Source organism: Paramacrobiotus metropolitanus, unplaced genomic scaffold (assembly GCF_019649055.1).
Source record: "Paramacrobiotus metropolitanus isolate TYO unplaced genomic scaffold, Prichtersi_v1.0 Parri_scaffold0000076, whole genome shotgun sequence".
Classification (NCBI taxonomy): Eukaryota; Metazoa; Tardigrada; class Eutardigrada; order Parachela; family Macrobiotidae; genus Paramacrobiotus; species Paramacrobiotus metropolitanus.
The window spans coordinates 620,979-635,013 of record NW_026570296.1 but is presented as its reverse complement, the minus strand read 5'-3'; the positions used below and the strand labels follow the sequence as shown (position 1 = coordinate 635,013).

At 47.3% G+C, this 14,035-nt stretch overlaps 3 protein-coding genes across 4 annotated transcripts in view; all 3 read left to right on the top strand.

Moving 5' to 3' along the window:
- Positions 1-1,689: 1,689 nt before the first annotated feature.
- LOC129595281 (serine/threonine-protein kinase fray2-like) overlaps positions 1,690-14,035 on the top strand; it is a 90,810-nt gene continuing 78,464 nt past the window's right edge. The window contains exon 1 of the mRNA XM_055492233.1: positions 1,690-1,816. The gene's annotated coding sequence lies outside the window, so the exon portion shown is untranslated. The remainder of the gene's footprint in view (positions 1,817-14,035) is intronic.
- On the top strand, positions 5,814-10,492 carry LOC129595282 (uncharacterized). 2 transcript variants are annotated; one of them, XM_055492234.1, is made up of 2 exons: positions 5,814-5,844; positions 6,149-10,492. In XM_055492234.1, the coding sequence occupies exon 2, from the start codon at positions 6,791-6,793 to the stop codon at positions 8,816-8,818; it is 2,028 nt and encodes a 675-aa protein (XP_055348209.1). In that variant the 5' UTR covers positions 5,814-5,844; positions 6,149-6,790; the 3' UTR covers positions 8,819-10,492. The 2 variants fall into 2 exon arrangements, 1 of the variants encoding a protein (XP_055348209.1); XR_008691298.1 differs by lacking the exon at positions 5,814-5,844 and having other exon boundaries at positions 5,858-8,868; positions 8,959-10,492.
- On the top strand, positions 10,657-11,873 carry LOC129595304 (BTB/POZ domain-containing protein 2-like). The gene is made up of 3 exons (XM_055492261.1): positions 10,657-10,868; positions 11,021-11,156; positions 11,231-11,873. The coding sequence occupies exons 1-3, from the start codon at positions 10,657-10,659 to the stop codon at positions 11,687-11,689; spliced, it is 807 nt and encodes a 268-aa protein (XP_055348236.1). The 3' UTR covers positions 11,690-11,873.

The following is a 14,035-nucleotide window of genomic DNA, read 5'->3' as shown; positions in this document are numbered from 1 at the left end:
GGTCATCGAGCAGAACCCGAAGAAGGAAGCAGACTTGAAGGTGGTTTCGATCGACCGGTTGAAACCATGGCACCCTCCATTACCAGATGAGGAAAAGGCATCAGAGCGTACTCAAAAAGATTCGGAAAAACCTTTTTTCGAACCACCTCTGCTACCCGAAACGGATAGAGCTAACGGAAAAGAAGACGAATCGGAGCGGAGTCCGAAAAATGACTCAGTCACACAACAGAAGCCATTTTTCGAACCACCTCTGCTACCCGAAATGGGAGAAGGTCAAACGAATGGGTTAAACGGAGATAAACCGAAACAGAAGCGAGGAAGGAAAAGGAAAGAGGACAGAGACTTTGAAACTGCAGTCACAATTAAGTTGAACGCGGAGGCTGGTAATTTGGCAGAAAGGTCACTGGAACAAGACAACGAACCGACCTCCAAAGTACCAGAGCGTACCTCCAAAAAGGACTTGCAACAATCCTTTTTCGAACCACGCACTGCTACCGAAGATAAGGATGACCTTTCGAAACAGCGTACGGACGCTGAGATGTCAGAGCGTGACCCGAATTTTTCGAACCACGCACTGTTACCGGTTATGAGAATGACCTCATAAAAAAGAGAGAAGAGGAGATAGAAGCGGTCAAATCAAAAGCCGAACAACTGGGCCGTGATATAGCGAAAGCAATTAACGATCGGAAAGTCAAACAGAAGAAAAAGAAACCAACCCCTACGGACTTATTGACCCGAAAAGGCGAACCTGAGGATGCAGCCGAGAAAGAACTCCTTGATCGGATAACTAAAGGACGAGAGAACAAATAACCACATAGACATAAATAAGGGGTCACATTAAATTAAAGATAGGAGTTGGGAAGGCAAAAGAAAGGTCACCACTGTGCAAAAGTTAACCTTTCTTGTTTCGTTTCTATAGAAGGTAAGCACAGTTAATGGACAGATTGGAACGACAAAACTCGGATAATTCAGACTCGGAAAGTATTGGAAACCCACTAAAAGCATCAACACCTATAAGAATGGAAGGTGAATACGGCTATGACACGTCATATGGTGAAGGATCGACGTCGTCAGTGGGAACGGCTCAGAACGAACCTGGAACAACCCAAGGAGGTTACTACGGAGGACAGGGATATTACGTGTACCACGATCCAGGACAGCAGACGAATTATCAGGACACGGTTAACTGGGTGCACCACGGCTCACCTGCCGGAACCCAGTATTCGGGACAAGCAACGAGCGCCCCTTATCAACCGTATCCAGGATCGTATACCCCACCGGCGGGACCATCGCAGATGATAATGGGACCGGCAAGAATGTTGATGCCGCCACCACAACAGACTCCACCGAATCGATTTACGGGACATGGAGGATTCAGCGGAATGTTAGTGACCCCAGTACAGTCACAAAGGTCATCTCCGATATTACCGCCTTTTCCGGAGACGGGAGGCTTGTCACTGTCGGACATCGGAGCGCCTCGCATGAGAACACCGCAGCAACTTGGAGCGCAGCGCCCTCATCGTAATTCGCCACACAGAGGAGGAAGGCGACCGAGAGGCATTCTACCGTCATTGGGTCCAAACTTGGACGAGACTGGACCAGATGGTTTACGGCTTACGCCTCCAGGTGAACCTTCAATACACGCATACGCACCGAAGCTTCCTTTGGATTTGAGAGAAGACGACGCAAGCTTAAATATGATTCCGAATAAGGAGGACAAACTGACGGAAAACGATTTGGAAGCTATCCGAGAATTTAATCGAAAATGCCGCGAACTTTATAGAATTCACATGCGAGTTGAAGACGAGCACGCATGGTACGGAAAGTTGATCAGCCTGGAAGCCGTTATTAAACCATGTCATATCGCCCTGAAGGAAAAGACAAAACTGATTGAAAAAGAGCGCAGGGAATACGCGATAAAAGTTGCGTCGATGTGGCAATACCACCCGTCGCTAAATGGTAGGCCATGGCCTTCGATCGTCGAAAAGATCCTTAGGTATCTTAAAGTGTTCCCGGAAACAAGACAGATGCATCCTACCAGCGTCGCGGGACCATCTAAACCCAGAGCTGAAAAAGATGCCCCGGTTGATGAAATGACGGACGAGGACCTTTTGGCCACAAAGCAGAAGATTGATGCCGTATTAACGGAACGAGCAGAAAGGTCACGGGCCAGCTCGGTTGCAGGATCAGGACGTGGACGTACTAGTTCGGTCACAGAACCATCCAGTGGCACCACGAAGAGTGGAAAAGAGTGAGATCACCGACGACAAGCCCAAAAGAAACTGATAAGAAAGGGCAGCGAACAAAGAAGCCCACAGAAAGCAAAGCAACACCAGCTGAGCCGGCAAAGCCACAGGCCCCGATTCCAGTGGGTAGAAAGAGTGTACCACCCACGCCGAAAGGAACAGAAGGTCAGATTCGATTCCCGAAGTGTAGAAGTTTCACGGCCAAATACACTGGGGAAGATCATAAAGAACGAAAGGTCACTGCACGAATAGTCGATAAGAAAACGAACAAAGAGATCGACTCGTATAATCCCCTCGCGGATAGGTCAGTCAAGGATGCCATTGGGAAAGAGTCAAAAACGATAGTCAATGAGGCGCTACAGTTTATTCCTCCAGAAGAACGTCATAACCCAAGAGTTATCGTTCAGATGATGAAGCACGTGGTATCTAAAGTTGCAACCGAAGAAGATGCATGGATCCGTATCAAAGTGGGCACAGATGATGACCACTTGGCATATACATACACAACGGACGGCAAACTGTTGATCAAAGAGAGAACTCGCTCAAAACCGACGGCGGATCCAGATCCGAAGAAACGATCGTCAGATGATTATGAGTCGGTCCCGAGGTATACAGAGGCGACAAGCAGAAAGGTCACCCTCAGACTTTTCGCTGACAATGGAGAAGCTACGGAAACCATAACTGCGGTGATAGTTGACCCAATAACAGGAGACCCGGTCCCATATGCCCCATGGGATGTATCAGAAGAGAGCGCCCGAAATGCGAATCAGGCAGCTATTGACCAGCTATGGGATCTGATACCTGAAAGCGACCGAAAAGATGCCGTGGTTCAAGCGAGCACACTCATCAGCATGATGCGGCATCGAGCGGAGATCGATGGAGCACATTTCCGACTCACAAGACGAATGGAAGATGGAACGTACAAAACGGTATTTTACGACGCTAAGAAGAACCCTTTGTGGGAGGTCGCCTCACAGGGATCTCCGAAAGAGACAAGACACTTGGAAATTCATCCCCCGGCACAAGAAGGCGGAGCCGGAGAGACGGAAGAGGCGCAGGGCACGTCGGCAAATGTAACTGAAACAGGAGGGGCCAGACGCTCGCTACAAAGAGTACTTGAGATTGCCCAAGGAAGTCATGAGCACCTTCAGTGTGATGAACCAAACTGTGCCCATTGTAATCCACCTGGTGACGACGAACCAGAGTCGGAAGACGAGGACCCACCTGAGGAAGAAGGCTCAGACGAAGAAACGGCCGACAAGCATAAAAAGCCCTTAAAGGTCAAGCCCTCAAAAGTCAAACCGAGAAAAGCGCCCAGATTGGAAGAGGCCATGAACCGTGACAAGGTTAAGAAAGGCGATTTTCTCAAGAAACGACGGGAGGAAGAAGATAAGAAGAAACGACAGGAGGAAGAAGATAAGAAGAAGAAGAGCGGTGACGAAAGCGATAGCACAAGCACCGGGAAGAAGAAAAGAGATGAACCAGCGTCGCATGACGTCGAGATATTGGACGAGTCAGTCGGCGAAGTTGAGGAAAGGTCATCAACACCTACGACTTCAAAGAAAGTTATTAATTCGGCTACGTCAGAACCGTTAAAGCCCAAAGGAAAGGTCATAGCGGTGAAACAAGCTGTCCCCATTGTCATTTCCGCATCCACGCCAAAGGAGCGCAAGGACAAACAGATTCGCGAAAAAGCGAAACGGGAGACGTCGCGTGAATCGGAGGCATCGGAAGTGAGCCTTCCAAGCACTTCGACGGTTAGTGCGAGGTCACACACGGACTCGAAAACGACACGATCAAGAACCACTGAACCAAGAAGCTTAGCGGAAGCTCTGGATAAAGGGAAAAAAGCAAAGAGCGAACCCGTTAAAACCAAAGGAAAGGGCAAGACAGTCACGAAAATCGACGCATTAGCGACGGTTAATTACACTGAACCAGATGGGGAGAGTGAACTGGACTTCACCTCAGACGAAGAATTTGATGGTCCCGATGATGATAATTTGAACACGGTCGATGAAGTAATCAGAGCGTATAACGGAGCTGAAAAGAATTTCACACGAATAAGAACGGCATCGGTGACATCCAAATTTAAAGCAGGCCTGAAGACGTATTTGAAGAAACAACATCGTAGCTTCACTAAACAAAAGTTCGACGTCGTATTGGAATTCGCGCGGAACGCAGGAAAACTTATACAGAAGCACCCGAGTTTCTCGTATGAGGCCAAGTTGTTCAGACCAGCCAGTTCGGATAAAGCGCTGACAACTCCGAATGAAGCGGTCCCAATGCGAGTAGAAAGGGCAATCGCGGGAATGACAAGCCCATTAGGGTCAACGAGTCACCGGATTAGCCAATACATCAACGCAGTTTGGAACGACGGAAATGGAATGATAAAGGAGATCGACACGGCAACCGAGCGCGTATTGCCAAAGTTGATTAAACAGAACGTCCTTGCCACGACAAACGCACATAAAGGACACCCGATCCGATACACGAGAGTTGGTCTAATACCACCGGAAAGACAGATCCACTGTAATATGTCCGACAGTCAGGATATGGAAAAGGTCACAGTTTCATCGAAGACAAAAGGCCCAATGGATTCTGAATCGGAAAGCGACGACGACGCTACTATAACGGCTCCTTCTGGACTTACGACAGAAAAAGATGAACAGTCGAAAGGTCCGAAGACATCTGAAACTACCGCAGAAGTTCAACCGAAAGGTCATGAGGCTTCAGACAAACGGGAGAAAGAAAAGGTCATGCTCCCGATGGATAAGGCAGCGGCAGAAGCTGAAGCGGATTCGGCGCGACAGGTGTTTCACAAATCACTGTTCATACCATTAAAGGAGGTCTTTGAGAAGGAACGATCGAAATCGGTCGGCGATCTAAAAGGTCAAGAGACTTTGCCGCAAGAGGAGAAGAAGACAGCCGAACCAAAATCGGCGGGGTCATCATCAGGATCATTGGCAAAGCTGAGGATCGACGAAACAGTGACAGCCGACCCAACGGACTCGACATCCTCCCAGAAAAGTAGCGGCACACCGGCAAAGGAGGCTACAGATTACACGTTAGGGCCGGCATTGGACGTGAATAATCGCACATGGAACGAAGTCCAAGCTGCACTCCAGATTATTCGGGAAAAAGAAATGCTTGGGACAGACCTGAAAAGACAAGTGGCAATAAATACGAACGGAAGGTCGTCACTTAACATGACTGAACGAGCTCTCAAACGAGCATATAAGGAAGGAAAGTTGGGATGTAAATACAACAAAGACAACAAAGTCGTCTACTACCTTCCGAAACAGGGCACGGAACGAACGCCCAGACTGAAAATGGAACTGGAGGCCTGGAAGATAGCCATCACAGATGTGGCTCTGGACGCCATTGGTGGTACCAATGGCGTGTCATGGAATGACCTTTCGAACTTCATGGCCGTCAATTATGAATTGGGAGAATTGAATATTGAAAGCGATAAGGAGTGGATTAAGAATGCCGTTGAAGCCTTGATCTCGGACGAAGTGCTTCATATTAAGCCAGATGGCCGAATCGATTTTAAGCCGTATAAACCATCGACGAAAGAATCCGAGTGAACTAATATAGTGTGATATGCAGCGAGTAATGAACCCTGCATATTACAGAAAAAGCATAAAACAGTTTAAAACGAAAGCGAAAAGTGTTACGAAAGGTCAACTGAAAGCAGTACTAGGACTAATAGAAAAGGTCACAGTAGTCAGAAAGTGCTGATAACGTGAGAAAGGTCACCACGTTACAGTGATAGAAAAGGCAGCAGGAGCTAGGAAAGTCTCAGCTCAGTAACGGAATAGGCGTAAAAATGATAGAAAGCCTTAACATGGAAAGGATTAACGTCGAAAAGGTTACTATGATGGATTGTTTTATAATTGCAGATTGAAGAGAAAGATGGCACAAAAAGGTCAAGCCCCTTCTAAACGTTCGGGAATGGCGGCAGACATCGATCAGTTTACGGGCTATAATCCAAAGTGTCCGGACTGCTTAAGGAACAACAAAAAGGTTGACAAGAAATTCCCTTGCTACACTTGTATTCACAAGCTGGAAGACCCACATACCGTCACGCTTGTTGGGATCATGGAAGCCAAACGTGGGAACTTGGACGTTTTTCGAAATCTCATAAGCGCAAGAAATTACGGCAGCATCCCAGTAGAAGAGCGAATGCTATTCGAAGATCGTTACCGAGAAGCGATCCGAAACAACGAACCTGGCTGGGATGACACCTTGGAGCCGTTGAAGTGTCCACAGACAGACGCGTATCGGAAGAAATTTGAAGAAGACCAAGCGAAGATGCGAGCTCAGCAGATGGAAGACGAAATCCGCGCGAAAATTAATGCGGAAAATAAGAGAGCAAGTGAACAGGCTGCACGAGAGGGGCTGCCCAGCACATCGAGTTTAGTTGCACCTACGGGCATGGCCAGCCTTAACGAAGACGAAATGCAACTTGTACGACAATCACTTATCATACAAATTGAAACGATAACGAAAGATCCAGCTGCCATGTCAGACGAGGTATTCAAATGCTGTTGCGGGAGAAGAAACGACTTCAAGACGGGTTCGCGCCGGCACCCTACATAAAGAAGGAAGTCGAAAGACGTATGGATGACCTACGTAAATCTCGCCGAACCGAAAGCGATGTGCTGCAGGCATTAAGAAATGTTAAACGGGACGAAGGCTTTATACGACCACGTTCGCCCCCGCATAGAGAAAGGTCACGCGGACATTCACGAGAATATGAGCGAACTTCTGAACGACAGAGAGAAAGGTCACGCGAACACTCTCGTGAAAGGACACGTGACTACCGCAACGAAAGGTCACGCGAACGTTCTCATGATAGAGATTACCGTGGCGGAAGAGGATGGGTGCGCCATGGAGACGAAGTTACGGAAATGAGTATTCAAAAACGGCGTGCGGAGACGTTCCGTGCAGAGCCTGAAAAACAAGGGCATCAGGTGCCGATGGGAGTTGCATTCCGGAACCGCAATGTCAGGATGTCAACACCCGAAAGGTCATGGGATAAAAGACGTGAACATACGCGAAATCGAACGCCTGACCCACAGGATAAGAGATGGCAACAGAGAGCCGCATTTTATGCGACCTTTGACTCGGGCGCAAGTAAAAGGTCATCAAGCACTGAACGAGAAGATTCACCCCCAAAGTATCAGCGGGTGGAGTCAGTGGTTCACGTTGTGGAAATGGAAGGGACCAGCTCGATTGCGGAAACGTCTCAAGAGAACGTGACCCATCGACGAAATGTAATTCTGGATAGTGACCTCCAACCGGAACAACCGGCGAGTAACGAACCGTCGCAGCCTGAGTCGGGAGAGCGACGGGAACCAGAAGGTCAACGAGAACCGGATAATCATCGCCGGGCTGATCAGCGACAGAACTCCAGATTTGACAACCGACGTCCTGAAAGTATCGACATGGAATACAAGACGACTGATATTGATGAGCAAACGGTCGAAATTTGTCGATACTTTGGACTTGAGCCGGATTCGGTTGAAGCCAACAAAATTGGCACAATTCTGAGACAGTTGAGCCAATTCTTACTTGATTCGGGATACGCGAGAGAGATTAAACAAGGAGTCGAACAAGGACTTTTCCGTCGTTTATTCATCCACCGCGATTCAGTACGGGACTGTTATCTCCCTATCAGACGGAATGGGCTACACAGTTTGGTGGATTTAAGTTTATTGGATGTACCGCTGGACACAACTGACCCAATCGGGATGACACAGTTCTACTACAGAGACTATCCCGAACGCCAAGAATACGTGGCTCAGTTTGTTCTACGACATGTGAATCCAGCTTTCAAGTTGCTTGCAGCAAGGGCATCGATAGGACTACAGGTGGATCCTAAGGACTATGCCGCAAAAAGGATGGGGCAAAAGGTCTTTGCTGCGAGACTGGCACATTACAAGACACAAAATCAATTGGTGTCTAATACCATGAAAGATGACATTCCACCGTTCTTCCGAGCTCATGTCGCTAAATTGGGACAACCGATGGAACATATCAGCATAGCGCATACGGCTCGCAAGGCGCTGAAAAAGTGCAAGACACGAATGGAAAAGGGCAACTTGACACAGCGCCACGCATCCCAAGTTGAAGAAAGGATTAATAAGATCAAAGATTCTCTGGGAAGTGAATACGTCGAACCGGTGGACGGAATCGAAACTTACATTGATGAATTCTTGGTGAAGAAAAGTGACCGTCGCCCAGACCGTGCGCCTAACCAGATGGGACGACGCGGCATACGAAACCAACAGCTGCGGGATAATCTCGCCGACGTGCAGCGTCGATTGGCAGATGACCCTGATAATCGAAGGCTGCGACTGGAAGAAAATGATGCGCGCCATCGACTAGAGGCGGTTAAGCGCAGTCGCCAAGGGAAGGGTCGTGGCCAGCGCGAAGTTGATCCGACAAAGGTCATGGAAGTTGACTCGACGGAACCAGTTGACCGAACTTCCGATCGAAACCAACCGGAAAGCGCTAAGAAACGCCCGCCGAGAGATGGCGAGGGCGATTCAAATGAAATGGAATAGTGTTGACCTTTAGGATCACACTATTGAAAGGACGTCTACGGCATTTGTCGGTACGTCACAAAGATGAAAATGGTGTTGTATAAAGGCCGTGACATATGACATATTAACATTAATTGCATTCGTGTATTTGTTGTTTGCAGCGTTTATAGCACAGAATTGCCTAAAAGAAATCATGTGGAATATCTATTGGGGTTGAAATTGATTCGGTCTATAAAGCCGGCCCCAAGGGAGTTGCTACGGCAGTTAGCCGGCCCTCCTCTCTAAGCGACTCAGTGTTATAAATGCACAAGAGAAACTACGGTAATCAAGCCGGATCTCTTGAATACGAAACGGGGCCACAAGCGGCGAAAAAGAGAAAGACAACAGGTGGAATATTGATGAGGTTAACTTAATGCGGCAATTAGCCGGCCTCATTAGAGTTGTTACGGTAAACTATGCCGGCACTCTTTTCAAGCGATTCAGTGTTATAATTAAAACGAGAAAAACTACGGTAATCAAGCCGGATTTCTCGTACTAACGTAAGCCACAAGCGGCGAACAAGAGTAAAAGATTTAAGATGGAAATTTCATGGGGTAAACTTAATGCGGTAACTAGCCGGCCCCATCAGAGATGCTACGGTAAACTTGCCGGCACTCTGGCCGCTCGAGGCATATTGAAGTTGGATGTGCGACGGAAAGGTCAAACTGCAAATTTTACCAGGAAGGCAAGCAAAGAAGTGCTTGAAGCCGCAGAAAATCGGCTAAGTCCCTCCATGACCTTTAACAGAAGTTTTGACGAGTGGGATGACCTTTGGGATCATCAATTGCCCAATAGAGTCACCGTATCGGAATTCAAGTCGCATGACCTTTGGGACCATTAACCCAAAACGAGTCGCACATCTCAACGGATCATCTCAACAAAGGATGACCTTTACCAGGGAGGAAGCGAACTACGCTTGTCTTCATTGACGTCCCTCCATGACCTTTATTGGATCTCATTTTGAAGTCGTACGAATGATACGCACCATATTCCAAAGATTGAAGCAGTACTCCTAAGTCGTACTTGATACGCACCTGATTCTCAAGCGGATTGTGATGAAAAGTCGCACTACGGATGCGCGGACTTGCTCAACAGAGCGGAATGGGCCAAAGTGCAGAAAACGGTGGACAGGACCTGTGACCTTTGCGAGTCAGAAATGGAGGATCCTAGTCTACAATTTGATTAATACTTTTGTTGATCTGTTATTGTTGATCTGTTCCTAATGATTTGATAGTATTTTTATAATTGGATCTCTTTATTTCACATTGTATTAAACAGAATTGTGCCTTTACGGAATTGATGTGATAACATGGACTAAGAGAATTTGATGTTCTTGAGCACGCACAGACACCGGCGACCGTCGTTTTCGTGGATTTGGGAGTGTGTCCAGCCTCACAGGAGCTCGGCATCCCCCCAGAGGCATGTGAGCGGGGTTCACTAGCGTTCACGTCCGCAACGCTACGCCACTGGATTACGTGTCTGTGTTGTGTCTCTTCTGATTGGCTTGAGTTGTGTTAGTGGGCGCGGCATAGCACGTGCTGCACAGTGTTACACACTGTTGAATGGGCTCCACGCTTTACGATCGAGCTGCGCCGATCATTATTGATTTTCTGTTGTCGGAATTTTCAATTAATTAAAAGTCAGCTATTAGCGGTGCGACGTTTCGTGATTACGCGTAGTTCGCTATACTAATCGCATAGCTCACTCCACGGGATCTATTCCGTTTAGGTCTCCGTATCTGGATCACAGTTGGATCTAGCATTAGAGACTGTTTTGAAAGAGGTGCGTGCTTCTCTAGCAGGGACTGCGTAATACAATTAATGACCACAATTTCACAAATAGCTTCTTCACAGGCAAAATACTGGCATGTTGACAGCATTGTGGAGAAGTGCCTGGTTCTGGTGGACCTGAATAGTGCTGCGATTCTGCAGTCGACAGAATTCACCGACATCTCACAGGATACACTGCAGAAAATTCTGAAGCGTGATACGCTATCGGCCGAGGAAAACGAGATCTATTTGGCTGCGGAAAGGTATCGGGCGGTTTAGACACATAAATTGCGTCCGTAAACTGCCGTGAATCTCGTGACCGGTATTATATAAAGTATTCCAGCCATGACAAGAAACAGACGCCTACAAAATACGGTAAATCTGTTATTCGGCAGCATGAAGGTTGTTGTTGCAGGTGGGCAGAGGCGGCCTGCGCTCGCAACGCCTTGGATGCATCTGGCGCTAATCGGCGCCAGATGTTGGGTGACGCTTTGTGCCTTGTGCGCTTTCCGCTCTTGACTGGCACGCAACTGGCTGATGGTCCCGGCAAGGTACGGACGAACCTGAATCTGCGATTTCTTGGCCTGTTTGACAGTTTTTCGTGCATCCTGAATCCTGGTTATAGAGCGGTCTGCTGAGCGAAGGGGAGCTGCTTAGCGTGCTTTTGTACCAGAACGCTACAGTGAAGCCACAAAATCTGGCTTTTCCCACAGCGTGCCGGACGGGAGTGTGCATAGGGTTCACCAAGGGAGATGAAGTATTTGTGGAATCTTCAGGCTATGCAGGATCTTGGTGGGAGCCAGCGACCATATGCGCGGTCGAGCGGGAACGTGTTTCGTTTACGTGGTGTCGAACCGGAATGAAAGGAGCTGCCACGCCAGACAAGATGATCCCCATAAAAGACATCCTGAAAAAAGACCAAGCGGTTTATGCGTTTTCGAACGGGTACGTACAGTACCAGCACGCATCGCTGGATGGGCAGCATCACATTTCTGGACAGAATGGATGGCGAATTGTCAAACTAGCGGATTTAATGCTGCCCGGAGCTGATGTGGCGTTATGGAAGGCGCGCAATGGAAAATAAACTGAGAAGTTGCGAGTAAGCTTCCTTGGTATTGTCCTATCTTCAAGGCACGTTTTTTTATTTCTCTCGTTTATTTATTTCGCTTGGGACAGCTTCTAGTTCTTTTATTTGGCGCGAGCATGTCTGTTTTTTCAGCCTTGCTTGGAATGTTATTGTTTTCCGTATTGAAATAATGGCTTTGTGGTTCAACTGTCCATTAGTTTCGTACTTGATAATGGAATAAAGTTCAGTGCAATCACGGTGTAATGTTATCACTAAAAGTAACCATGGTAGTCGCGTAAGTTCGCAGCAGTAGTTCATATTGTATGCGCCATTCAAATTGTGCTATTATTATTACTTTATGCATATGGGTAGCTTTTGGTCAGTTTTGAGCAAAATGGGATATTATTCGGCAAGGCTCGCGAGTTGCCTCGCGGCGTTATCGTTATATTTATCGACCAGTGTGCAACGGAGGTGTTCCAACTTATTCTAGCCTAAACGCAAACCACGGACTATAGGATCGTCAAAAAGAATGATAAGAGCAAAAGAATCACGATACGGCGATCTGGTAGACGATGATTATCCTCGGGCGCCGGCAATGGACAGTTTCATGTTCTTCCAGGCGATGTGCCGCTGCACCACAGCACAGCACCGAAACTGCGGCGAAAACGGTTCCTACCGTGACCAGCGACTCGATTCCTTGTTCTGAGCACTGGCGCAAGATGACTGCTCAAACAGCCACAGCGTACACTGATTTTTATCTTCCAGCTGTACTCGCTGTCACAGTGTCACTGGCAGGTCTGTTCGTTATAAGCACATCCTAGATGTCCAATTACTACGTAATTCCAGTAATGAATTATCAAGGAACAGCTGCCTAATTGGAGTGTTAACGAATGGCGTTAGGTTTTAAGTGTTGTTAGTTCACCTAATGTTAAGAGTTTCAGCACTCAAAAGCAATCGACTAGTTCTTGATATAAGTTCGTCTGTGCTTATGAGAACTGGCTTGTGTTGTAAATAGTTTATGTACCAATAGACAGTTCTGTTGTGGTTCCCGTAGGGTCCGTTGTTAAGTCGACAATGTGAGCAGTCTTGAAAGTTGTAAAGTTGTGTAATAGATAGATTGACCGGAAGCGGTCAGTCTATCTGTTACGATTACAAGATTTTTCCTTTTAGTCTTAGGCGACCATAAAGGCATAAACCATCAACAACTTTACGCTTGCTGACATCGCCGATGTACGATATCTGCAAAGCGTCTGATGCAAATCACGTTTTCAAAAACAAATGGGCTTACAGTTAAAACAACACAGATAAATTGCCACCGTCGCTCCGAATGCCATTTTTATGTCCGGATTTTCTATACCTCAGCATGGCCTGAAAGAGAAACAGTTGAAAAGTAAACAGAGCAGTCCAGCTTATGCTACCGTCGCTCGCTCGATAATTCCGCCGCCTATGGGTGCTGCCTAAACATAGGAAGTCGCCTCCATTGTGATGACACACGTTACCAGTCTGGCAGCCGCTGTCTACTGCGGATTATGCACAAAAAACAAATGGCGTTTAAACGATACGACTGTGCGTATAGTTGACAGCCGGATCGTGACCTAACAATGTCAGTATTCCGGACACAGGTCACATAGAAGCAGGTTCTGGGTCAAATAGGTGTATTGTAGGTTTTAGGTCAGACTGCCCAGCGTCCGCTTGAGTTCTGTCCGTTGTGTATGGTGAGTAGCACCACTGCCCATGGGATGAATGAACTATTTCCCCACGATTTGATCGGTTTGTAGTTTGGTTACGTTAGGAGCAGGAAACACATTGGCAATAATTGCGAGTATGCATTGAACGTTTCAGTAAGGATCTCATTTTTCTTAATCCTTGTGTGAATTCCAACACAGTAAATGACTTTTTTCTCATATCTGTATGTAAGACGTACGTCCATCTAATTTTTGATTTTCGAATCTTTTTCTTCACTTTTCATTAATAAGCCGGTCGTTGAAATACCCAGCCATGTCTACGAAACCAGCTACACCAGAGAGCCAACAGTGTGTCCCTGATCGAACATGTGGCTTCATGAAACTGTGGAAGCAAACTTTCGCCAGTGGAGAACTGAGCGATGTGCGCTTCGCAGTGGGACATGACTTTGGGAATACGGAAAGTTTCCCCGCCCACAAGTAAGACACCCCACTAGCAGATAAGCTCAGACGTAGTCGGTCGTTCGCAGTTGCTAATTATGGGTCGTCATGATTACTGATGTTGTACAATTTTTAGACTAGTCTTGAGCCTGCGCAGCACCGTGTTCCGCGCGATGTTCTACGGAAGGCTGCCAAAAAAATGTAGAGATGCCATCATCGAAATTCCCGATATTCATCCAGA

Excerpts from the sequence above, each read along its gene's own strand:
- LOC129595304 (XM_055492261.1), top strand. The coding sequence starts at position 10,657 with ATGACCACAATTTCACAAATAGCTTCTTCACAGGCAAAATACTGGCAT. Across the intron at positions 10,869-11,020 it reads ATCTATTTGGCTGCGGAAAG|GTGGGCAGAGGCGGCCTGCG; the intron begins GTATCGGGCGGT and ends TTGTTGTTGCAG. Across the intron at positions 11,157-11,230 it reads TGGCTGATGGTCCCGGCAAG|AGCGGTCTGCTGAGCGAAGG; the intron begins GTACGGACGAAC and ends TCCTGGTTATAG.
- LOC129595282 (XM_055492234.1), top strand. The coding sequence starts at position 6,791 with ATGCTGTTGCGGGAGAAGAAACGACTTCAAGACGGGTTCGCGCCGGCA.